We start from the raw sequence: 26,344 nt of genomic DNA, 5'->3' as shown, positions 1-26,344 counted from the left end.
GGTGCAGGAGCAGAGAGGAGGGGCGGAGCTGGGCAGAGTCGCCGACTCTCAGGCGTCCCGGAGTGACCTTCCCCCACCCAGCCAGGGCCTGGAAGGGGTGGACCTGCGGCGGAAGGAGGCCGGGAGCACACGAGAGGGACCGGATCGGGACAGCCGGGCCGGGGTCCCCGAGCGTCTGCCGGGCGCCGGGCGACGCAGGTGCCGGGCACCTCACTAAAGAAAGGGCGAGTATGCGCCCAGCCCGGAGCGAGGAGGGGGCTGCGTGCTGCTGCCCGCGCGCCGCTCGCCGTTCCCCCGGCCCCTCTCCGCGCCCCCGCTCTCCAGCCCGCCCCTCACGCCGCCGCCCCGGCTCCTTTGTGCCGGCCCCGCGCCCGACCCTTCGGGCCCTAGGCCCCGCCCCTTCCGCGCCGGCGATTGGCCCGCCGGGCCGCTAGTGGGCGGGGCGCCCGACCGCCTAGGCGTGGTATATAGTAAAGGTAGGGCGTGCGCCCTCAGCCAATTTCTCGGCTCGTGGCTGGCCCAGAGTCCTGGGCCCGCAGCCCGTTTGTCCGTCCTCTTGCCTCTGACTTTCTCCTGTCCCCTGCCTGTCTCTGCAGAGGTCACAGGAGGTGGGTGCCGAGCACGCGTCCCCGGCGGCAGCAGGAGCGGCAGCTGCGGGTTAGTGGAGCCTCCGAACCCCCCACGGACAAGAGGAGCGCGTGGCGGACCAAAGAGAGCCCGCGAGCGGCCGTGAGCCCACCAATAGGTGCGGGGCTCGGAGCCGCCCAGCGTGCGCGGTCCCTCCCTCCTCTCTCCGCCCCCGCCCCCGCCGCCGCCTCCCCCTCCTGCCTCTGCTCCTCCACCGCGCGTCTGGCACTTTGAGAGCCGCAGCGCCAGCGGCGGTTGCAGCTTGCGGAGAGCCAGGCCGGGGACGCCGACCGGCAGCCGGGGAGGACGCGAGGGCGCACGCCGCAGTCTCCCACCCTCAGTCCCCGCGGCAGCTGCTGACCCGCCACCATGGCCCGCGGGAAAGCCAAGGAGGAGGGCAGCTGGAAGAAATTCATCTGGAACTCGGAGAAGAAGGAGTTTTTGGGCAGAACCGGTGGCAGTTGGTGTAAGTACGGGGTCCGCAGCTCTCGCTCCTAGCGCCTTGTCTTTCCCAGTAGGCGCGTCCCCTGCGCAGGCTCTGCGGACCACTCCGCACGCTGCGCGCTGGAGAGGAAGGAGGGGGTCGGGTGGTGAGCGCTGCTCAGATTGCGCCGGCCTGGGCTTGTCATCCTGTGCGGAATGCGGAGTCCCCGGGCTAGACGCGGGGTGGGGATAGGAGCGCGCCAGGCAGAGGGTTATGTATATTTTAGCGGTCTTGGTAATTTGCAGTCTATCGGAGCGTCGCTTGAGCTCTTCCGTCCTGGGAATGGTCAGGCTGTGGGAGACTAGATATGCCTCTCCCTATAGTCATGTCCCAAGTCCTTAAAGATGAGATCTGAGGCTCTGAGAGAACCGCATGAGGGTAATCGGATCGAATGCAGGCGAGGTTGTGTATTATAGCAGCTTTCTTCTAGTCTAAATGTGTACCTCAAAAGGCGGGTGTGGGAGGGCGGCGGTGATGGTGGCAGAATCCATACACTGCAGTATTTCGTAGCGATGCCCAGAGTTTCCCCCGATGACCTACCCTGGAGTCATCACAGCCCAGAAATGTCCCAGGAAGCTCCATGTCAGGACTTCGTTTCTGAGCCTTGGCCCCAAAACATGGCAAAGTCTGGTTGTTTTCAATGTCTGCAGAGAGATGCAGAATCAGTAGCTTGGGTTGATTACGGTGAAGGGTTAGTGTAAGAAATAAATAGCACAAAGGCAGAAGCAGGTTATCTTATAAGATTTTGGGCAGCCTGTTGCTTGGCTGGATAGACTTTTTTTTTTCCCCCCATTGAAAATTAGATACCTTACTTGTCTTCCACCTCTCTACACGGGAAGGGTGACATTTTTTTTTAAGGTCATTTTGAAGGGCAGAGTTGTAGGCAAATCTGTAAGAGTCGTGACTGCTGGGGAGAGAGAGAGAGAGGGAGGGAACTCCCCCCTCCTGCATCACTGCCCCCTCCTTCTTCTCTAATATCATCATCACCATCATCATATCATAGACACCACTAGTACCACCACTGCAGCCACTAAGGGAGCCCTGGGTAGGTGCCGATGTGGTGCTCCTGATTGGAAGGATCTGTGAGCATCGGCAGGAGAATGAGTCAGGGAAATAATGCTTGGCTGACATTTTGAAATGGAAGAAGCTGGAATATACGATTTTTGTAGAGAAAAAAAAAAAATGCAGCCTGTAGTGGGTCTCTTTGATTGAAAAGTAAAGGGTTAATAATGCATCACATTTCAAGGTTAGTCAAGGTGAAACCTCATCCCATACCTGTGCTGAGAAGCATAGATGTCCCTGAGCCATGTTAAATGTAGGTCTTTAAAGGGATGGCTTTTAGCTTGTATTCTATATTTTGTTTTGGGAAGACTCTCTTCTTCAGTGGGATTACTGCCATCATTTCTCATGCAGAAAGATAGCTCTCTGTGTTTTCTTAATGTGGAAGGGAAAGCCTGAAGAACTCTGGGTGTTTTGTAGGGTGAACAGCTCCTGGCCTGGGTCATCTCCCAGCAACTCCTGGTAACTCGAGTGAGGCCTGAGGGGTGCACTGCAGAATGGGCCCTCTTCTCCCAGATTCACTGGAGGTTCCTACCACGATGATCTGACCCCAGCCTCGTCATGGGCCAGGGGCTGCATTGACCCCAGCCATATTGTAAAATTTGCCCTCTAGTGTTTTTCCCTCTCATAAAATGTCTTTCCTTCCTCATTCCATTTCCAGAATAATATTTGTTTTAGAGGGTAAGGCAGTATGGAACGACTTGTTTTGTAAGCTGACATTTTATAAGGCAACACCTCCATATGAGAGAGAGAGTGTGTGTTGATAGTTGTGTCTTGATACCACATACAGCAAAGTGTCAATACACTGATTAGTGAATGCAGACATCAGGACTGGTGCTCTTGTCTCATCTTTCCTTCCATTTTCCAAGATACTGGGTTAAAAAATCAGGTTTTTATTTTGCATTAATATGTTTACTCCTTTCTGGCAATGTAAGAAATGACAGAGCCTCTTGCAGGCAGAGAGAGTGGCAGCAGCTGTGTCTCCTGTGGAGAAAATGCCACCTTTCTAGTACTGGGCGCAACGTGGATGCCCTTGGGACCAGGGCAGGTTGCCCTTGGTTCAGTTCTGCTTGTAGGTAGATTTTCACCAAGATGGACGCAGGAGCCTCGCCTGTCACCTGCTGGAGAAAGCGCAGCACACAAATCACCTGGTGCTTTCTACCTTTTTATTAAGTTAATACAGGCGTTGGTAGGTTTTTATATCTACTGCTGGGCCCAGATGCCATTTTCCCTTCTGCCTGTGACCTTCTGAAGGGTACTCGTTCTTTGTTTGTTTGTTTCCTAACTGGAAAACCTCTATATTACTTGTAGTTTTTAAAAGGAAGAAATATTGCTTCAAAGGAAAAAAGCGTCTCTAAAGTTTACCCTCTGTGCCACCCTGGCTGGTTGGTACAGTATGCCCAGCTTTTGTTTCTGAGCCTGTGTGTCGGTGAGCCCACTGCATAGGCCCTGCCACACCTGCGTCGTCCACTCTAACCAAGTGACCTCACAGCACCAACGGGGGAAACTGTGCCAAGTAACGTCTCCGAGCAAAAGAGAAGAATCCCCCACTGCCCTTAGCGTATAGTGTCGGGCAGATAGGAAAGGCTGTATCTCCTTCAATTTAATCAGCGTGCTTGCAGAATGAGTTGTTTTTCCATAATCATATTTGTATTTTAAATCGTAGCCTCAATTATGTACCTCCTCATATTGTTAGAATTAGGTTTCTGGAGTCCAAGGAATGAGTATAAAAATGCTTCCGTGGTTAGGCTGAGAGCGCCAAGATGAGGTGAGGGCAGCAAAAAAGAGGATACAACAGTTCTGTTTCTGACCGTGTTATACCAACTCTTGTACCTCTTAGGAGCATTCACTGGAAAATTTTTCCAGATCTCTTGACGTCACAGCCTTGCCATTTGCCTACTGCTGCCTGGATACAGAATGCAGCACTTAACCCTTGTCCTGCGGGGAAGCACTGATTGAGTTGGGTAGCTATAGTTCTGGATTGTACAGTCTTTTCATTTTTCCTTATCTTTGCTTGTGTCTTTGCCCTTTTCCTTCTTTTTTTTTTTAATAGAGGAGAAAAAGGATTAAGCATTTTGGTGTGGTTTTATGTGTGTTTTGCTTGTTTTAACAACTCTAGAGTATGATTTCCCCTGAACTATTTATTTATTTGCTGATAGAAAAGTTGAGCTTTTAAATGTACGGAGAAGGCAAACCTGGCCGATTCCAGCCACAGTGAACCCACTCCCTCCTGACCTCCCTCCCTCCCTCCCTCGCGCGCACACACACACGCACACACACACACACACACACACTCTTACACTTCTTTTCAATGATGCTTTTGTTCTGTTGCTTTCTCCCAAGGACCCCAGCATGTAATGCAGGAGATCTGGACGTTTTGAGAAGTAAGCTACGGCTTCCTTGTGCAGTCATGTTTCAGATTTGATAACCCTACGGTTCACTGTTCCCACTGCTGCCTTCACATTGAGTGGCTGGCACAGGGCTGCCCGGTGGTGCCTAGTACAGCCTGTTACTATGCGGCTAATTGGGGAGATAATCCCTGTAAACCAGTAACTGATAGCCTTGTTCCAGTCCATGGGCTTCTCGGTTTGTTATTTATTTTTTATTTTTTGGCTTTTGCAGCTCTTTCAGCCTCCATTCTGTTGTCCTGTGAGCTAGGGGGAGAAGAAAATGCCGCTTATCAAGTCAGTCCTTAGTCTGAGTCTAGTCAGAAGATGAAATAGAAATGTGCTTGCCATTTTTACTATGGCAGTTCCTTTCTTCCTTTTTTTTTTTTTTTTTTTTTTCTTGTTTGGTGCCCCTGAAAGGAAAGACAATGTGCTTGGTCAGGAGAGCTTCACTGGGTTTCTCAGCGTTCATTGCTCTTTCTCGGCATAAAAACTCACAGGTGTTTGAATGTTTGGAGAAGGAGCAGAGCCTGGATTGTAGTATTGAAACGTCAAAGGATAAGCAAGCAAAGAAAACATCAGTCTCTAAGGAAGTATGTTGTCATATTTGAAATGCATTGCCTAAGCACACAAACACAGCCCTAGATTTTATTGATGATCTTCAGGACATTTTTTTTTTTTTTAAATGAACATTTATTTATTTATTTATTTTTTGGCTGTTTGGGTCCTCGCTGCTGCGCGGGCTTTCTCTAGTTGCGGCGAGCGGGGGCTACTATTTGTTGCGGTGCTCGGGCTTCTCATTGTGGTGGCTTCTCGTTGCAGAGCACGGGCTCTGAGCACGGGCTCTAAGCACGTGGGCTTCAGTAGTTGTGGCTCGCGGGCTCCAGAGCGCAGGCTCAGTAGTCGTGGCGCACGGGCTTCGTTGCTCCGTGGCATGTGGGATCTTCCCAGACCAGGGATCGAACCCGTGTCCCCTGCGTTGGCAGGCAGATTCTTAACCACTGCGCCACCAGGGAAGTCCTGTGACATTTTGTTTTTAATTTAGGGAATAAAATTATTTCCTGTAAAGAACCTTAGTTCTAATTGAATATTCATCCTACCCGCAACACACATGCACTGTAATGGAGGGCTGCCCATCCCCCTGTTTTTACCCTACAGTCTGGGAATGAGATGCACTCTCTTGCTCAATGTTGGAAAAGGAAGCTCTGAAGACACAGCTTGGAGGGGAAGCCAGGAAGGAAATCCATTCGTCTCTGGGAAGGTTTGCCTTGCATTCTGAGCATGTGACTGCATCATAGCCTTTTTGTTTCCGTCTGTTCTCCTTGCAGTTAAGATCCTTCTGTTCTACGTAATATTTTATGGCTGCCTGGCCGGCATCTTCATCGGAACCATTCAAGTGATGCTGCTCACCATCAGTGAATTTAAGCCCACGTATCAGGACCGAGTGGCTCCACCAGGTAAAATGAACGTGAATAAGTTCAGTTCTTCTGGAGGTAAAAGGAGCGTCACTTTTTCAATTGAGAAAACATTCTTCTGAAAATTGTCTATCATGTGGTCTTAAACCCAGCTGGGAAGGAAAAATCAGGACTTCTGTCTGTTGCAGCCAGCTCTCCTACCTGCACTGCAGGCAAAGCTCTTAGGGTTGCAGACATCTTATTTTCCCAGCTCTGCTGGGAGCGAGAAGAGCCCTGGTCCTCTACCCAGCCTGCCACTCACCGCCTCTGTGACTCCCAACCACGGCCTTGCTCTCCTCGTCCCTCCCACCTAAGGGCTTGGTTAGTGGGATCATTACGGGGCCTTTCCAGCTCTCATGCACATTTTTCACTTGCTTGAGGGGCCTACGACTCAGATAAATCCTATAAAAAACCACTTTGGCTCCCATTTTTAAAGGTTAATTTACTTTTAGGGATGATGAGAAGCTCTGAAATGGCCACCTGCTCCCAGGGAGAGGAGCCCTGACTTCAGGGGTCCATTCTTCCACCTGCTATTGACGGGCAACTTGACCTTGAACAAAGGCACTCTCTCTTTTCACTTCTCAATATATATGCCTGTTTGTTTAATAGGAGTCTTATTTATTGGCTTTCTGGGCCCCCTTTGCAGGTTCACTGTCTCCTTTAGCTCTGAAAACTTGGGGCAACAAAAAGGTTATCATAGAGAAATGCAAACTGCCGCATGAGTGCCTTGCGGCGATGTGGGTGCTGTCACTGTTGAATGACCTGCCCTGTACGCATGCATGTCCACGCTGGTCACTAAACCCTGGGGAGACCCACTGCCCTCATGCCTGACGCTGACAGAAGGACGAGACAGCCACAGCCGATTGTTCTGTTTGCGATTGTGCTGTCTGGCTCATCTAAAAGTCATTGTCAGGACCTGGAGAGAGGAAACGTTGCATAACTTCCGGGTTCTCACATTGTCAGTGACCTTGAGGCTGCCTGCTGCTGGGGGTGGCAATGACGCGTCCCCTCTACACTTTCCCTGGGCAACGGTTTAGTAACAGCTGTATTGAGGTGACAATCCTGAGGCTGTCTTCATGGGACTGAGCAGCCTTGATCAGGTGCGGCCGCCAGTCACGACCTTGTCGTGTCCACCTCCTCCTTGGGCATGAGAAAGTCTCTCGGAAGAAAATCTTCAGAATATGGAGATGGAAAACTCTGGTTTTTAGCCCCAAGTCAAGTAGGCCTCTACTGTAAGAAAACCCCTAAATATTTCCATATAAATTTAGATCTAGGGGATTTTGGAAGGGAAAAAAGAGAACATGTATGTATATAAAATCACTGCTTAATAATCCCCAGTTTCCAGCAACTGTTTCCTAAAAGAGGTGGGTCTATGGAAAGGTTGAAGCAGGAATTCTGGTTTGTACAGTGAAACGTAGGATCTTAAGTAAACATGTTGGACTCTGGCTTTTGTGACAGTAAAGCATGGTGTGTCTTTTCATGTTCACTTTTTTTTTTAATTAATTAAATAATTTATTTATTTTTGGCTGCGTTGGGTCTTCGTTGCGGTGCGCGGGCTTTTCATTGCAGTGGTTTCTCTTTTTAATTTATTTTTTAATAAATTTATTTATTTATATTTATGGCTGTGTTGGGTCTTTGTTGCTGCACGTGGACTTCCTCTAATTGCGTTGAGTGTGGGCTTCTCTTCGGTGCGGTGCGTGGACTTCTTATTGTGGTGGCTTCTCTTGTTGCAGAGCACAGGCTCTAGGCGCGTGGGCTTCAGTAGTTGTGGCACACGGGCTCGGTAGTTGTGGCTCGCGGGCTCTAGAGCGCAGGCTCAGTAGTGGTGGCGCACGGGCTTAGTTGCTCTGCAGCGTGTGGGATCTTCCCGGACCAGGGCTCGAATCCATGTCCCCTGCATTGGCAGGCGGATTCTTAACCGCTGTGCCACCAGGGATGTCCCTCATGTTCACTTCTGCTAGAGTTTTTATGGTAGTATTAGTCATAATTTAAATTTGTGTAGACCTTTTATTTTTTTCTTTTTTTTTGCCATTTAAAAGCTAATTTTCAATCATGATGCCGTTTTCTAATAATTCTTATACTCGAAGTCAAAGGTGACCCCAAAGTCAAGCATTTTCTTTAATTTCCTAGATTTAAAAACTAGTCCTTGACTATATAAAACTTTGGGGAGTCAGTCTCTTTTAATAAAATTAAAAATATTCTTCATGTTCTTTGCAGAAAGGGAAGTTTCACTTTCAAAAAGAAATAGCCAGAGAGCTGGACCTTTTACGTAAGGGCTTGTAAATGACCTTGCCTGGAAACTCTATGGCCGAGGTGCCTTCTCTCCGTTTCCCTCCCTCCCCTTCCTTCCAGCCCTATATTCAGTGTCCTCACAGCAGTTGGACTGACCTGACCAACCATCACTCCTCCAAAGGAATGCTGGTGGCTCATCTTGGAAATATGCATTCCTGTCCTTTGGTCTGAGTCACAGGAAAAGTGCTTCCTCAGTCCTCCATCCTCCCTGCCCTGTCCCTTGGGGTCTTTGTCACTTCTCTGTCTCTCCTTTTCATCATCCCCTCACCCATCACCTTGCCAGGAGAGTCTAGGCCAAGCTCCCTTTTACCCTCGCCTTTCCAAGGGACATGGCATTAATTTGAAAATGATAGTGGCCTTTGAACCGGGAGGCCAGGTCGGCAGAGCACTTGCTGCCAAGAAGGGCAGCCCGTGGACTCTTCCCTGAGTGCTCTGAGGGACCCTCCTGAGCCCTCCTCCTGGCATCTTTCAGAGCAGATCTTAAGAATTTGTATTTTTGGTAGGCAGTAACTATTCCTTCAGGCCACAAACTGAAGGAATATATGGAAGGATACCCTGGCAATTTTTTGACTTCAACTTAATATCTCTAAGCCTCTATTTTCATGACAGTTAAAGGGAGAAAAGTGTATATTTAAGTCAAGTGGACCTAGTGAGTGTGAAAGAGCTGGTCCATCATTTAAAGATATAAAGACTTATTAATGCTATTATTAGATAAACTTGAGTCATGAATACAGACCTGGCCAGACTGGGTTTTGACTGCCCTTTTCACACTGGAATACCTAGTAATCAGATCTCTTCTAAATAACATGTGTGAATGTGGCCAAATTAAGCAGTGGCAATTGTGCAGTACATTTGGGTCGATATGTCTGTAACAATGGACAAGATGCTGGGCTAAACACAAAAGTCTCAGAGTAAGGACTAAATCATCAAACGGAAGAAAAATGTAAGAAAAAATGGATGACATGTATGGTTTCTTGCCCTGAGCAGTGGTGGCCATTACTGCTTATAATGTCTTACAAAGTTGTGTTGCTATGAGATATTGGAACAGATCTGCCTACTCAACCTGGAAGGCAAGGGCTACTGAGATTTTATGTTGAAACATATTAATTTACTATTTTTGTGGGTCAAAAATGGTTACGTGTTGGCAATTTCACGTTGCCTAACCTAAATATGAAAGCAGCCCCTGAGGTCCTAAGCCACGACACATAGGTTCCCAGTAAAATTGACCTGAGAATGACAAACAGGGGCTGTGGAGCTGGACACAATCCCACCATTCTACACAGTACTTAACTTCACTAAGCCTCAATTTTCTGATCTATAAAATGGGAATAATACCTGTAAGGGTTAAAAGAGATGATAAATATATGTAAAGTGAACAGTACTTTATAGTTGCAAACCTAGTGGCATTAGGTGGCATTATTAACAGCCACCTCTATTTTTTTTTTTTTTAATTTATTTATGTTTTATTTATTTTTTGGCTGCGTTGGGTCTTCGTTGCTGCGTGCAGGCTTTCTCTACTTGCGGGGAGGCAGGGCTACTCTTTGTTGCGGTGTGTGGGCTTCTCATCGCGGTGGCTTCTCTTGTTGCGGAGCACGGGCTCTAGGTGCACGGGCTTCAGTGGTTGTGGCTCACGGGCTCTAGAGCGCAGGCTCAGTAGTTGTGGCGCACGGGCTTAGTTGCTCTGCGGCATGTGGGATCTTCCTGGAACAGGGATCGAACCCGTGTCCCCTGCATTGGCAGGCGGATTCTTAACCACTGCGCCACCAGGAAAGCCCACCTTTATTTTTATAGCCCTACCATTTCACTGGAAGCAGCAGTTTCTTCTTTTTGGATATTGAATTCAGTATTTCCAGGCTTTGGATGATAGAGATGCTTTGACACTTAGATGATATAACACTTAGATTTTCATGAAGGTAACAGAATCTTAGCTTTCCATGAAAAGTGTTCAGGAGAAGTTGGGTTAGGAAACATGTTTAAGAAAAATGTTCACGTGACATTTGTTGCTTCTGCTATCTCTCCCTCTAAAATACCCACATGTGTTGGGTTAGCCCCTTCCAAGCTTTCCTCCCTGGGGGACCCTCTTAGGAACGTCCTCAGCGGTTGGTCAGTGGCATCTCTCCTCACCATGTTAATGGTGTTGGATCTGGAGAGAGACATGGTTGTCAGCATGGTGGAGAGGGCAGGAGGCACACGAGCGTGCCCGCTCCCACGCACAGTCACACCCACGAGGCCCCGTCCCTGGTTTGACCCTGCACTTTTCGCTGCCTGGCCAGTGGTGTAATGGAAAAGTCTCCTCTTCCATCCCACCCCAGGCTCACAGAGCCACAGTGGGATGAACCAAAGTGTGTGTATCAGTCAGGGGGTCCAGGGAGATTCCCAGATGCCTTACTTCCTGGTAAGCAGGTATGAATATGTGGACTCTTCTCTTCCTTGTTAAGCTGTGGACAGGTTTTTTTGTGTTTTGCTTTGAAGTAAAGATGGCTCAGTGCAGGAAGAATTCATTTTTAAAGGGTCATATTTACCGTGAGATGGTAACCAGCATCAAGGCGGAAGAATAAACAGGGTGGGAAGACCGGCAGCCCACACTGCCACCACCAGCAGACTCCGTTTCATCTTGATTGGGAGAGGGAAACATCTTGTCTTCAAATCCATTAAGGTAGAAGGCATTGTAATTCCAATCTCATCGTATTGGGTTGGCCAAAAAAGTTCATTTGGGTTTTTCCGTAACATCTTTGAGAAGTCATCATATCAAGCTCAGAATTGCTTAATTTTTTTTTTTTCAAGCTACATTACACCCATGTTCCTCTCATTCACTTAAATTTCAAAGGGGGAATTGGACATATTTGGCTTCCTTATGTTTCAGAGGAATTGTTACTTCAAAGTGCCAACAAGGTGTTTTTCAGCTATTTCGTTAGATTCCATTGATCTGTGAGCTGACACGATGAAGATGTGATGCCCTCCAGGCCCGCCTGGCGCTCGGTTCCCTCTCCTCTCCTCCCTCCCTCAGATGGGTCCTGCCAACCTACTCCCAGAGTTTAAGGCTGTGGATGAGCTGGCATTGGTGGCGCTAGGATTTCTGGAAACTACTGCCCAGAGTTGTAGTTTGGTAAAGGGTTGAGAGCAGCAAACTCCAAGTTCCCTTCCTCAGTGAGCCTCGCTGTTAGGCCTCCACAACTCACCCACTTCTTCATGTCTAAAGACAAGGGTACAACTAAGAACTCAGCTCGGGTACACAGGAAGTCTACTAATTAACTTAAAACTGTTCTTGGAGCCACACAAAAAATGTGTCTTCGTTCATACGCTGATTTTAGATGAGTGAGCAGAGCAGAGCCCTGTGATGAATAGGACCAGGTAATAAATTTCATGCAGAGATGGGGGTGGGTGTAGGGGGAGATGGATCTGTGAAGCTTCACGTAGGGTTCTTCCGCTGCGCTCACTTGAGGGAAGGGCTCGGGGAGGACAGCAGTGGAAAGAGCACCAGCCTCACGGCCTCCATGTCTATCTCCATGTCTGTGGTAAAATACCTTGGGTTGTACTTGATGTCTGTGCTTGTTCAGTGCTCTCATTCTAGGAGTGATCTCAGGACTCCAGAGCGTATCTGACACAGACAAGACGAGAGGGAAGTTGGGGAGATGAAGGGGAGTGGGGAGGTGTCACCTAGTGGCTTCCGACCAGAAAAGTATCTTTCCCCACATACACACACGAATAGACATCATCAAATATCCTGGATAACGTGGTGTCTTGTTTTGGGATAGTACTGGTCACTTAGCAAATTTTATATCTCAAGTCAAAATACTATGTGTGCTTGTTCTTCAGTTTGGCCTTGGATAAAAAAGCATAATTAACGTAAAATAGTAGGATCTGACTATTTATATTTTCCCATTATAAAAGGGGTTGTCGTTTATCTTGGGAACAAGCGCAGTAATGAGCTATACAAAGTATCGAAGATGCGTCCCTGTGGAATTCTGTGCGCGTCTAAGGTAGAGCCCCTGGACTAAATAACTCTGCTCACCTGAAGGTGATCATACAACTCCAGGAAAGAAAACCTGATGATAAAGGGTGATTCCATAAACAGAGAAGGGCCTTCAACCAGTGTGCATGGCATGTAGCTTAGGAGAAAAGATTTCCATACACTAAGGGTTGTTGAACATCCAAATAGGCTGTAGAGAAAGTCCAGCAACCCATCTTTCTAAGACTTTTCTTCAAAAAGAGCAGCTTCTTGAGGGTTTGGGAGGGTAGATGTGACCCTGCCTGGAGGTAGGGGGGTTGACGTCCGCTGATCCCAGGCCACAGTCAAAAGCTGAACCTGAGGCAGAAGGTGAGGCTTAGGCTACCGGTTTCCAGAAGGCACAGTGGCACCTTTTTTCCTGTGCTCTCCCTGTATTTTATTAGGTATATTGATATTAATCATGCAGAGGTAAAATAAAAATTAAAAACAACAATCAAAACCCATAAATATCCTAGTGGCACTTGAAGGGGTAAAATTTGTGTGTGTTTGTGTGTGTGTGTGTATGTATGTATGTGTGTATATATGTACATATGTGTACCTAGAAAGGTATGACTGTGTGTATAAAATCACACACCCCCAGCTTTTTTTTTCTTTTAATTGAAAATTACTTTTCCACTTGGAATGTACAGGAGACACATGATATATATGTATTGTGTGCATGGCTACCTTTATAAGCATTTCTTTGCCTCCTGGAGGTTTCTGTGGAAAATGATACCTATTTAGAGTATTTGGCCTAGTGATTTATTGGATGTAGTAAATGACAGGTACAAGCAGCTGTGCTTTGGGATTCCCTTTGAGTAACTGTTAGAAGGTTAAAATGAATGCATTCTAGTTTAAGTACTTCAGACTCACAAGTACATGGAGAAATTATAAGCCTGCTACATTATAAACCTAATTGGAAGCAAAATACTTCTTTCTTAATGAAAAGCCTTTCTTTCCTCTTTCCTTTCCCTCCCTCTTTTACTTGCCCTGACCCCTCCTGCTATGAACACCTACTAAAGCCGAAGACTGAGTGTTTTCCTTATTTGTTTCTCAGGAGATGGGGAACCAAGGAGAGGCCAGTGTAACTCAAAAGCAAATGCAAAGCCAAAGGGTTTTTTTGTTTTGTTTGTTTGTTTAATTATTATTTTAACTTCAAATCTTACATTAAGCTGACATACTCATTAAAAACCAAATATTAAAATTTCACATATCCAGATTCTCATTTCGATCCTTTCAGGTGGCTTTATTTGATAATAATCAATCTGTAATTTAAGGCAAATGGTCAGATCAGGGCAAAGCTGTACAGAGCTCAGCGTGCTTAATGTCAGTTCAAGTTCAGAAGACTGGGGAAGCAAAAGGTTAGATCTGTTTCCTGGAATATAATTTGAAACTACAAGCTAGTGATTGGGTGTTCTGCTATCTTTGGCCTCTGGGAGTTACCACTGCAAACAAAGCTCATCCTTATCTAGAGCTATAACTAATGACTGTTAAGGAGTGGGCAGTGTGGAGAGGGACAGCTGAAAGTATCTGACCTAGTGTGAAAACAACTAATGAGAAGGCCAGTCAGCAAGATGGGATTTGTGTGTCCTTGGAGAGGGTCAGGCTTGAGGAATTTGCCTGTGGACTCAGGATAATAAAGAAGTTGCCAAATCCAATCCTAATCCTTTCTATCCCTTCTTTCCATTAGTCTGATAATGTAAAGTAAATGGTTTAAAGGATTTAGATATCAGGTCAGGGGTCCTTCATCTGCCTCTTGTAAGTATCTAATTGCTTTAAGGAAATGACTAGGAATTTTCCTAATGGTTTAGAGAAAGTCTCTGATCAGAGCTTTTAAGATTATCCAGAATAGAACCTTCCGGGGGATTGATCATAGCTTCCAGGAAGAGGAATTCTCAGGTCTGCAGGTTCTGGACAAAGAAAAGAGAGGAGGCAGAGACGGTGGGTGAAAGAGTGAGAGGCCTTCAGAAATGTGAGGAGGGGCTGAAGGGCATACCAAGGAGGCAACGGCCACCCTGGACTGTGGGGTGGCCTCCTGGATATTTGTGTATTATTTACGTACGTGCTCCATAGGTGAGGGTTTAGCGAGAGAAGCTGATTGCATGACCTCAACCCAAATGGTTCATGCTTTTCTGGAAGCAACATTTAGATCGGAAGTTAGGTATCTTAAAAGGATAGTCACTAAGGCTTATATTAGTTCTGCGATCCTTCAGAGATTCCAGAGGGAAACTTTACAGAAGAGAGCGAGACACGGCCGAGCTCCCTGGCTTGACCCATCGTTCCTGGGCTCCCTTTGCCAAGGTTGTATGTCCCTGAAAATGCAAAGGGTGGGGCAGAGACTTTGGCCCAAGGTCTAATCCAGCTGGGCAAGTCACAGGATTGTAAGACCCAATGCTTAACTGTCCATTTCACCTCTTGCATTCTCAGTTTCACCAGTCGCTGATGCTTCTCTGTACAGAACACAGTAGAGATTCTTCAGGTGTGCTTGATCTGCTTTTCTCTCATGTGGTAACATATAGGCTTGACAGGGCTTAGATCATATGCCAAACTCTCTGAAGGATTTGGGCTCTTGGAAACTGGTAGACACAAGACCAACTGTGTATAACATTTTTCTGGGCCAGTGGGTACCATTGTGCATGTAATAATAATATCTATATTTCCGTCAGTCTGCTGAAGAATTCACTCACTAGCAGTACCCTTTTGGTAGTAAAGGGCCCACAGCACTGAGTGAAAGGAGCTAATGCCTGGGGTCTCCCACGTGTCACCTGGTCTCCTTAATAGTGGAGACCCTGCACTTGGCATTGGGAGGGGATGAAAAGCACGCCGCAGAATCCCACCTCCTCTTGTTGCTTTCCTTTTCTCTCTGGGAGAATCTGAGAAGTACATCACTCGTCCTCGCACACACACCCGGGAGATAGAACAGCCGCTGGAAGAGGGATGCAGAAGCGGCCAGAAAGTGAGAGGCGGACTGCTGGGGAGGAGAGCTGAAGCCAGGCCAGAGGGAACACTGACCTGTGTGACCCTCACCTTGCCATTTAGGTCCTACCGTGTTTACTCTCAGTGTGACCTTCTAGGGTCACTTTCCTCTTTTTAACCTGTTGGGTGAGATGCTCCAAATCTCACACCGGGCTCACTGACGTTTTGTTAGCGTTTTGTTTTTTGCTGCGTCACCTGCTCTGCAGATGGACCATGGCTGGCATGACTGACTCATCACACTGATGTCCCTGCCGTCAGCCAGCCAGTCCTTCCCCACCTTCTTCCTACCTGAAGATGAGGCGAGGCTGCCCTTTGGCTTCTGCCGGTTGCTCTCATCTTCTTCACCCTTCATCTGTCTACTGCTCTCCTGCCTTCTCCTTCCCAAGCCTGCAAACGCGGTTTAATCCTGTGCACATAGATCTTCTCTTAGTCCATTTCTGCCCACCACCCTCGCCACCAGGTTCGAGGCAAACCTCCTGCCTGACAAATTCAAAGGCATTTACCTCTGAGTTCTCTGGCTGCCCTGTGCGCTGCGGCCCCTCGCATGTGAATGTCCCTCAAAGCCCTGTTCTCTCCTGACTCCAGGGTTATTCTGGGAGAACATACCATCCCCGAGTTCTGTTAAACCTCTGGCTCTGGGCCTGTCTCTGCACTTCCCCTGGTCCAAGCAAGTCACCTTGACTTAAATGTCTTGTTTACAACCCAAACCAGCGATGACCCTCCTTCCCAGACATTCCACATTTCAGCCAGGGAAGCCCTATTTACCCTACTAGCTCAGGCAGGAAATCCCAGTGAAAGCTTCTACTCACCTCTGTTTATTTTACTTTGTTTATGTTTGCACATTTCTATCATCTTTATCATGTGGCCTCTTTGTACCATAAATAATCACAGTGCCAGGTTTCTAACTAAATAATGTAGAAAAACATTTTTTAGGGTGGTATAATTAAATTGCTTAAGTCATACAGTTTTCTACAGTTTGTAAGCATCATAAAAAAAATGTTTTAATTGTAGTAACCTTTATTTTTAACTGAAGATTTTCTGCTACTTCCTCTCTGACTCATTTCCATCACTGTTGACAGCTTTTTTCCCCCTGAAATTCTTCAGGTTCTCCATCACCCTTTCCGAGATGGTTCTTAACGTCACTTGTAGTTTGTCTCAGGCACCCTCTCTGCCTGGCTCCAGACCCTCATGTTCCTTGTCTTCATCTCCCATCGTCTCCATTCCTCTAGGGAACTGCAAGCACAGAAGAACTTGCCCATTCAGCCCCCTGAGCTGACCCCCCCTTCCCTCATTAGTTAACATTATTTAATTACTCAAAGCCATCCTTAATGACGAGAAAAAATAACAGCCATTTAGCCCAGGCCCTACTGAAGTCTGGTCTCACTCTGGTCATCACTTCCACTTTGATTAGGTCATTATCTTCATACCCACGTCACGATTGCCACCCTCAGGGTCTAATTCTCTAAAGCAGTGGTTCTCAAACCAAGGGTGCTTAAGGATCTCTTCAAGCTTGTTAAGCAGAGATTCCCAAGTCCCACCCTTAGAGGTGGGGATTTGACAGGTCCGGAGTGGAGTCTGCGAGGCTGCGTGTTTAACAAGCCCCTAGGTGAGCGATGGAGGTACCCTGAAAGACTGTGATGATGAGGCACCTTTCATGCCCAACACAAAGAGGGCGGGTCTGGGAGTGGGGATTCAAATAGGGTTGCCAGATGAGCAAATAAAAATACAGGAGGCCCAATTAAATTTGAACTTCAGATAAACCATGAATAATTTATGTACGTATGTCCTGAATTTTACACGAGAGATACTTATATAAAAAATTTTTCATGGTTTATCTGAAATTCAAATTTAACCATGCATTTTATATTTTATCTGGCCTTCCTGGAATAGAATGCCGTTGTGATTGACTCTCCACCCACTATCTTGGATAGTGTTGTGTAGTGTTGTTCAAATATCTATTTAGGAAGTCTTGTGAATGACAGAGGCTTTTAGAAGTTAAAGAATCTAAAAAGTCCATTAAAGAGTGGAAATCCAAGGTACACATACTTTGGTTTTTACCCTGGCTGGCACTTGACTTGCTCAGAATAACCCCTTATGTTTGGAATGGAAAGCAGGAGTAGTAACTGCACATAAATTCCATATTCCTCCAGTTTAGGTTAAAAGATCCAAAGAAATGTCTCTACTGAGTAGTCTTGAGTCTGTAGCATTTTCAGTGGTCGTAAGTTAATTGATTAAAAGGACTATGGAAGACGATGTCTGTGCTCGGTCTTACGTGCAGTTCGGAAAGGGAAAGCCACCTGCGTGAGATGCTTGCTAGCAGTAGCAGCACAAAGGAGGACTGGAAAGATAGCAGGCTTTAGAGTACCACGTGCTTGGGTTAGAATTCCGGTTCCACCACTTCCTCTGTGACCTTGGGCCAGGTACTTAACCTTTCTGTGCAAGAAGTGTTTTCATTCATAAAAAAACAGATATGCTTATCATGAAACGTTGCTGGGGAACTTAAATGGCATCTGATATCAAGACATAGTCATTGGTACTTAGGTATTTAACCTAAGTGCCAGAGAAAGGATTTCCCAGGAGAGAGAATTTAAACCATTCTTTTTAGTCAGCTGGGATTAGCAAAGTATGTTTTATACGTGGAGAGTCAGCTTTTGAAGTATCTTGGTTGACTACCTTCCCACTCATGATTTTCTCTGTGTTTTTCTAACTTTCTACCTGCTCTAGGATTAACACAGATTCCTCAGATCCAAAAGACTGAAATTGCCTTTCGTCCTAATGATCCCAAGAGCTATGAGGCATACGTGCTGAACATAGTTCGGTTCCTGGAGAAGTACAAAGATTCGGCCCAGAAGGATGATATGATTTTTGAAGACTGTGGCAGTAAGTAGACATATCTTGGATGTTTGTGGTTGGTTAATTCTGATTTCCTGTTTCTATTTGTTACTTAATAATTGAAAGATACTCCTGAAATAATTAAAAGATTGAACTCTGGCCATACTGAGAGGATAGTTTTTTTGTTTTTTTTTTAAACCAGAAACACTTTATGGGTTAGGCTTGGATACAGTGAAATAAACACTATAGCCTCAAGTATTACTTTTACCTGTATTTGAAAGGTGTCTTACTTTTGAACACTCCCAAATATCTGTTTTTACTACTCAGACTCAAGGACCACAGTTACAGATTTGATTCTCTTACATCCATTGATTTTGAGAAATACAATTGCTTATATTTCCAGATTTCTGCCCCCCCCCCTCCCTCCCAAACCCCTGGCCCCTACAGAAGAGTTCACAGGACCTTCTGTCACCAAAATGAACCTTTGGTGTGATTAGCTATAACCACACTGATACTGATGGAAGAGGGTTTATGGTCAGGGTATATTTTAGAGGCCCTGGCCGGGATGGATAATGAAGTATGTCTTAGGCAGCTGATCATATGGATAAGGGGATGACTGATGAATGTAAACAGTGGCTCTTAGTTTCATTAAGCCGTTGACGGGAACACACATCCTCCTTCTTGCTACCTGGAGTGTGAATTTCCCAGCCTTGTTGTCATGCCTACCAAAACAAGATGCCACTCTGAGTTACCAGGTGATACCAGTTTTTCTGATCCAGTTCAAGCATTTATCACCTCCAGTTCTTTAAATGGCAGACCGTTGTGTAATATGGGGTGAATTGCCATTTTAAGTCATTTGAAAAGATTTAGTAATTTAAATTTAGTAATTTAAAAGAAACTCTTTCACTAAATTTTTCTCATTAGAATTTAAATGAATCTTACTTTGTAGTAATTAAAAGGCCTGTATGATAGATAATTAGAGTGAATCATTTCTCAGGAGATGGACTGAATTGAGGCACTTTACTATTTCAAGGGAAAATAGTTAATTTGTGGACTTAAAAATATATATAATTTATGGTATTTGCATGGTATTTGCATCCATTTCCTGCAGGATGCTTTGTTTTAACTTTGAATTCTGTTCTCATTTATTCTTTCTCTGGCTTTGAAATAAAAAATGCAACAATACAGTTTCTCAGTTGAATAAATGCTTATAAGAACTCAGTGTTAAAAGACAAAAACTCAAAAAAAAATTTTTTTAAACCTTGAATGGTGGTTGAAAAGGAAAAACAATTCTTTCCTACTCCCTTTTTATTGTTTAACATGTTAATTAGAGGCATAGCTCCGAGAAATCCCGACCATGAAACTTCCAGTTCTGAACATTATTGGCAGTCCTTTTGTGTTCTAATTATAACGTCCCTGTTATTGAGCTGAGCTGATGTCGACCTGTGCAAACGATGCTACTCATGAAGAGAGATCCAGTTTCCTTTCAGTCTTCTAATTAGTGGAGTCCTCCATTATTTAAAGAAAGAAATATCGGCAGAGGCCAAACATCATGTGCTGCTCATCGAGCACTGTGAAGCTTTGGTACTGGCTATTGCTTTTGGTAAAATACCTTTTTAAGGTCAGTGGAGACATGAGAGATGGCTTGCTGGAAATCCTTTCTTAATTCAGGTGATATAATACATTAAGTGCAGGATAGCCCTGTCTTAGAATAAGTCACTGTGACAAGGAAGAGAGCCCTGTCCTTTCTCAGTGGTGCTCAGGGAATTGTTGGTACAATGGGAAAATGGCGTTTGCATTTTCAGATGTGCCCAGCGAACTCAAAGAGCGAGGAGAATTTAACAACGAAAGAGGAGAGCGAAAAGTCTGCAGGTTCAAGCTTGAATGGTTGGGAAATTGCTCTGGAACAAATGATGAAACTTACGGGTACAAAGAGGGCAAACCGTGTGTCATTATAAAGCTCAACCGAGTTTTGGGCTTCAAACCTAAGGCAAGTAATACTTTAAATCATAGAATTTAGATGAGCCATTCACAATTCGATGTAGTCCTTAATTGGTATGAAAAGAGACCCTAACAGACGTTTAAAGGATACTCAGTGACAGTTTTGAAGCCTGGTCACTTAGAGTAACACTGAAAACCTCTGTGGCCACCTTGGAATTCTTAGGGTTAGGTCATTAATCTCATTTCCTAAAGTTAGAGAAATTCTGTGTGGCAAAGCCAAATTCTGAAGTAAGTCCTGTGGCCCTGTTCTGGATTTCTATGATGTAATTCTATAACGTAAACTCTTTGAAAGTAAAAAAGAGAAGAAGATATCTTTAAATTTAAAACCAACCTGCATGTACAGTCATACTCAGGTTTTGGTACTCTAGGAGCCACAGTATTTAAAAAAAAAAAATATCCGGTAATCTGAAATAATTATCTGGTCATCAGAAAAAATGTTTTTTTTGTTTTTTTTCTGAAGATTTCGTTGCAAAATTAGAAGTTGAATACTGTCTAGGTTGAACTTTTATAATCATGCCATTGGCTTTTGCCATTATTGCAACTTACAATGGGTAAATATTACTAGAGATCGAAAAATTGCAAATTGCCTTCGCTCACCATTTGGTGGGATGGTAGTAATTCTTTAAAATTAGAAGAAAAAATTGTATGGGTGTTATCTCTGTTTTTATAAGACTGCTTATTTCATTCTCTCCCCTAGCTCATGAAGTAAAAAATGCTGTCCTTTTCTCTTAAGCGTGGATTCTTACAGAAGATTTCTCCCATTTATTTGCTCATGAGAGCATTGCCATTAAGAGGGTAGTTTTTGGTTCTGATAGGAATTGACTGCGGTATACAGAGTTATATGAACAAACTTACTTCATTTCTGGAATCTGGCTCGTTTGTTCATTAACTTTCTATTATATGCTCTTTATTTCCACAATGCTTGTTACCCATGAATAATATTTTCAAAAGAAAATCAGTGTAGAGATGAAAAGTTTTATTAACATAACTGAAGGATACATCAAAACTCCTTTACTGCCACCAGAGGCAAAAATGGATGATTGCCTGGCTGGCTTGTTGGATCTCCTACCGAAATTAATGTACCGCTCAACAGAATTTTAATCTTCTTTCCACTTAGACTAGGAGGTAATCGAAGACAAATGGTGAGAGCCATTATGTCACACTTAGAGCTGATATTCCTATTGCTAGGAAAGTCTTCACCAAGATAAACAAGCTATTTGGCAACGAAAGGAATTGGTGCAGTGTATCCAAAGGACTAATCGTGATCTTTGCTCTCTGAATCCCTCACTTTTGATAATTCCTTTTCAGAGACATTGAATGATATTTGTCCCCCACAGAGTCTGTTGTGATTCACATCTCTTCCCATATTTATAAAGGTATTCTGTTAAAGTGATGAATTCAGCTACTCTTTCTTTTCAGTCTTTTTTTTTTTTTTCCCCCGTTGGATTCCCCTTGGTTATCCATTGCCACTTTCTGATTCAGCCCCGCATCCCAAATCCCCAACTCTTTTGTTGTTGGAATTACAGAGATTGCAGTACTCCGCATCTCACTTGATGTGCCCGTTCCCTCACTCCCTGAGGATAGATTCTGGTAACTTCTTTATCAATGTGTATTTTCTCTTCATATTTTTAAAGAGAAATCTATTGCTGGCAGAAAGTTCCAAGAATCAAATCTAGATGATCATTTTCTTATATTCCAAAACAAAGAGTAGTACCAAAAATAGTCCTTTACTGATATAGAGAATTGTGCATTGTATCTGACTTTGATTAGGCTACGTATGTGTTACATCTCATGTCAGGACTCACATACTCTGCTGATGTGAGTAGGCAAGTGACTGTCTGTCTTCCAGGGGGTAGTTGTCCATCACACTTCTCCTGAGATGGATTTGAGCCAGGGATCTAGGAAGGCAGGCCCTGGATATTTCACTACAGCAGTAATTTTCAACGTGTACTATGGGTCCCTTCGATGGAGTCACCCCTTCACAAGACCCCTTCATTGATGGCAATGCCACTTTTATCTATTTTACATGCTGGACTTGCCTAACAAAACTGGGACTTAAATGACAGGGCCTCCACTGGAGATTTAAAAAAAGAAGAAAAAAAGAAAAAAAAAAAAAAAAAAAAGGAAAGCTTACTTGAAGAAGGCATGCTTGAGGGAGAAGGATGGCATTATTTATTCATGGCTTGGGAGGAAAGCCCAAGTTTTATAAAAACAGAAATGTCAACCAACCTTTCCGTCTAATTATAATCTTAGCAAATGAGAAGAGAGCATTATTTCTGAGTTGGCTCTTATTTTTCAGTGTCCTTGAATAAAGCTTATAATGGGTTGCCATTAGAAGTTCCATTTAGTACTGGGCTGCATCACAGCTTAGCTCCTTTTGTGTTCTAATTATAACGTCCCTGTTATTGAGCTGAGCTGATGTTGACCTGTGCAAACGATGCTACTCATGAAGAGAGATCCAGTTTAATTGTAGTGCTCACAAAACTTGGGCATTTATTTTCAAGAAAATCACAGCATGACCTTTCCTAGATTGGTTAGGAGAGTCATTCATTCTGCTGTCCTCAAGTGTTTGGTTATTATTTCAATTGACCAAAGTGTACTTGTTTGGGCTACAAGCTAGTTTTATTTTTCAGAAGTTAAAGGAATTATTTACAAACTTATTGACCAACATGGGTTTTATTTTTAGCCTCCCAAGAATGAGTCCTTGGAGACTTACCCAGTGATGAAGTATAATCCATATGTCCTGCCTGTTCTGTGCACTGGCAAGGTAAGGAGACCTTTGGAGTTACTGAGGGTGGGGCAGGAGAGAGGGGAGAATGAATGAGATTGTTTTAAATTAGAGGTAAAACTTTAACATGGGAAATAAGAAGCACTGCTTCCAGGAATCAGTCTCAGCCGATTGCATTGTAGCTACACTGGGTAAAACTTCTTAAAAGAACAGAAAGATGTAACAAGAATAAAAACATCTGTCAGTTTCTGCACTGGAACAAGAAACTGAAATATCTGAATTTAATCAGTTGGAATATTCGTTTACAGAACTGAGAGGTGAACTAGCCCACATAAGTGCTTCTCTGGCTCACATGGTGTATTAAAAACTTGAGGCCAACGTTTTTGTTTTTTTTTTTCTTTTTAATTGACAATTTTATATTGAAAAATTGCTTCTGGCTTTTCTTTAAAAAAAATATTGAAATATTAAGGCAACCATCAATGTGTATTCCCTTTAAATCTGAAGACAGGTACTTGATGGATTGTTTTAGAGAGAGAAGCAGAATAAAGAAAGGGAAATCTCCAAACAGTTCAAATTTATGTTGGCACCAAGAAAGGAAATGGACATAAGAAAATGAAAGGCAAATAGTTAAACTTTTGGAGGTAATGTCATTGAAAATATCCACTGGGCCAACACTGAAGAGTTTCTTTCAGTGCTGGCCCTATTTCTAGGAGGTTGTGTTGGCTTGAAGAAAGGCTTAGTTGGCTTTTGCTGCAGTTTTCCATTTGTACAATGAGGAAAGCCTCCTTTTAGTGACCATTTCTCAAGGCTACCAAGGATTAGGCTGAGTGTGTCTTCTCCTCTCGTGGGAGATGCGGTACCCGTATCCTCCAATGGTCAGTGCTCACCTCCTCCCGTGAGGGGCTTGAGCTGGCATGTCAGCGGGTGACCGATTTCCTCCAGCACTAGCTTGCAGACTGCTTTGTGGGACTGAGAGTCTCATGTGTATGTGAGTACAAATGGTCACCCAGGATGTGAGCCGTGAAAAATCTCGTTTCCTCTCTGGTTTCCAGCGAGACGAAGATAAGGAGAAAATTGGAACCGTGGAGTATTTTGGACTGGGCAGCTACCCTGGTTTCCCGCTGCAGTATTATCCCTACTACGGCAAGCTCCTGCAGCCCAAGTACCTGCAGCCCCTGCTGGCTGTACAGTTCACCAACCTCACCATGGACACGGAGATCCGCATAGAGTGTAAGGCGTATGGTGAGAACATTGGGTACAGTGAGAAAGACCGTTTTCAGGGACGCTTTGACGTAAAAATTGAAGTTAAGAGCTGATCACAAGCACAAATCTTTCCCACTAGCCATTTTAAAAAGTTTAAAAAGATACAAAAACCTACTAGTCTTGAACAAACCGTAATACGTATGGGACCTACACTTAATCTATATGCTTTACACTAGCTTTCTGCATTTAATAGGTTAGAATGTAAATTTAAAGTGTAGCAATAGCAACAAAATATTTATTCTACTGTAAATGACAAAAGAAAAATAAAAATTGAGCCTTGGGACGTGCCCATTTTTACTGTAAATTATGATTCCATAACTGACTTATAGTAAGCAGTGTTTCTGGCCCCTAAGTATTGCTGCCTTGTGTATTTTATTTAGTGTACAGTACTCTCGGTGCACACACTCTGGTCATTTTTCAAGCCATGTTTTATCGTATCTGTTTTCTACTTAACGTGAGCAAAAAGTTTGCTGTCCAAGGTGTAAATATTCAATGGGAATAAAACTGGCATGGTACTTTATTTTTCCTTTTTTTAGGTTTGGCTCTTTCAAAGATGATAATGGCCCATCAATGAGCATTTTTAACACACTCCATAGTCGTCTTTCCCTGTGGTGTTTGTTAGGTCTTTATTAATTATTATTATTATTTTTTTTCCCTGGGTCTGGGTTGGGGGTGGGGTGGGCTGTTATGGGGGAACTGCCCTTTAAATTTTAAGTGACACTACAGAAACACACACAAAGGTGATGGGTTGTGTCGTGCTTTGTACTGAGTGCTGTCCTGACTTCTCTCCCCCTGTCCTCCAGTCTGTTCTGAAGCTGTGTATGAGATCTGGAGCGCCCGTCACTTTGGCTAGTGATAGGGCTGATTAATTTGCTTTGTACATTGTCTTTCACTCTCCTTTTTTCCTTTCTCTGGAGGCATCACCTGCTGGTGCTGTGTCTTTCTTTATGAATGTTTTGACCATTTTCATGGTGGAAGAATTTTATATTTATGCAGTTGTACAATTTTATTTTTTTCTGCGAGAAAAAGTGTAATGTATGAAATAAACCAAAGTCACTTGTTTGAAAATAAATCTTTATTTTGGACTTTATGAAAAGCAATGCAGTACCCCATAGACTGGTGTTAAATGTTGTCTGCAGTGCAAAATCCATGTTCTAACATATGTCATAATTGCCAGGAGTACAGTGCTCTTGTCGATCTTGTGTTCAGTCGGGTTAAAACAATGGACAATAAAAGAATGAACACATCCCTCGTGTGTGTGATGCACTCGTGTCTAAACACCGCAACCTGTGACTTCTTTACTTTCTACACTGCTAGTTATCCAAGATCTTGAAGAAATACTGAACCTGAAAGACAGACAGACAAACACGTGATTTCATTAGTTCACATGGAAGTCCAGCCTTTTCTACCCAACAGAGGCCAAGAGCTGGGTCAGGACTCAGTCTGGACACCAAGGTGCACACCCCTTCCCAGTGAGACAACCAGGTCAATGGGAGGCAGAGGCACCATCAGCGAAGTTTTAAAGTTCAAGTTAGTTTAGAAATATTTTGCAGTGATACTCAGTTTAGAAAACATGAAATTTTGGTTCCTGCTAGCGCTTCACGAGATATGGTTGTTAGTAGTTCAGTTAAAAAAAAAAAGAAATGAGGTTAGCAATAAAAAAATGGACAGAAGAACTAAATACACATTTCCCCAAAGAAAACATACAGATGGCCAAGAGGCACATGAAAAGCTGCTCAGCATCGCTAATCATTAGAGAAATGCAAATCAAAACTACAATGAGGTACCACCTCACACCAGTCAGCATGGCCATCCTTAAAAAGTCTACAAATAGCAAATGCTGCAGAGGGTGTGGAGAAAAGGGAACCCTCCTGAACTGTTGGTGGGAATGTAAATTGGTGCAGCCACTAGGGAGAACAGTATGGAGGTGCCATAAAAACCTAAAAATAGAGTTGCCTTATGATCCAGCAGTCCCACAGCTGGGCATATATCCTGACGAAACTGTAATTTGAAAAGATACATGCACCCGTATGTTCATAGCAGCACTAGTCACAATAGCCAACACATGGAAGCAACCTAAATGTCCATCGAGGATGAATGAATAAAGGAAATGTAGTATATATACAAATGGAATATTAGCCATAAAAAAGAACATAATAATGCCATTTGCAGCAACATGAATGGACCTAGAGATGATCATACTAAGTGAAGTAAGTCAAAGACAAATATATCACATATGTAGAATCTAAAATA

At 44.2% G+C, this 26,344-nt stretch overlaps 2 protein-coding genes across 5 annotated transcripts in view; one reads left to right on the top strand and one right to left on the bottom strand.

Annotated features, from left to right (window-relative positions):
* The first annotated feature begins 487 nt into the window (after positions 1–487).
* ATP1B1 (ATPase Na+/K+ transporting subunit beta 1) lies at positions 488–25,339 on the top strand. Its single transcript, XM_061183131.1, has 6 exons — positions 488–1,093; positions 5,886–6,014; positions 17,992–18,147; positions 19,905–20,089; positions 22,787–22,867; positions 23,881–25,339. The coding sequence occupies exons 1-6, from the start codon at positions 997–999 to the stop codon at positions 24,142–24,144; spliced, it is 912 nt and encodes a 303-aa protein (XP_061039114.1). The 5' UTR covers positions 488–996; the 3' UTR covers positions 24,145–25,339.
* The window catches only part of NME7 (NME/NM23 family member 7), a 251,720-nt gene continuing 250,524 nt past the window's right edge, over positions 25,149–26,344 (bottom strand). For all 4 annotated transcript variants that reach the window (XM_061183128.1, XM_061183125.1, XM_061183126.1 and 1 more), the window contains one exon: positions 25,149–25,437. In XM_061183128.1, the coding sequence (XP_061039111.1) occupies positions 25,405–25,437 (33 nt within the window). In that variant the 3' untranslated portion in view covers positions 25,149–25,404. The remainder of the gene's footprint in view (positions 25,438–26,344) is intronic.

Source organism: Eubalaena glacialis, chromosome 3, assembly GCF_028564815.1.
Source record: "Eubalaena glacialis isolate mEubGla1 chromosome 3, mEubGla1.1.hap2.+ XY, whole genome shotgun sequence".
NCBI lineage: Eukaryota > Metazoa > Chordata > Mammalia > Artiodactyla > Balaenidae > Eubalaena > Eubalaena glacialis.
The sequence above is the reverse complement of the archived record's forward strand: the minus strand, read 5'-3'. Positions and strand labels throughout refer to the sequence as shown.

Excerpts from the sequence above, each read along its gene's own strand:
- ATP1B1 (XM_061183131.1), top strand. The coding sequence starts at position 997 with ATGGCCCGCGGGAAAGCCAAGGAGGAGGGCAGCTGGAAGAAATTCATC. Across the intron at positions 1,094-5,885 it reads CAGAACCGGTGGCAGTTGGT|TTAAGATCCTTCTGTTCTAC; the intron begins GTAAGTACGGGG and ends TTCTCCTTGCAG. Across the intron at positions 6,015-17,991 it reads GGACCGAGTGGCTCCACCAG|GATTAACACAGATTCCTCAG; the intron begins GTAAAATGAACG and ends TACCTGCTCTAG.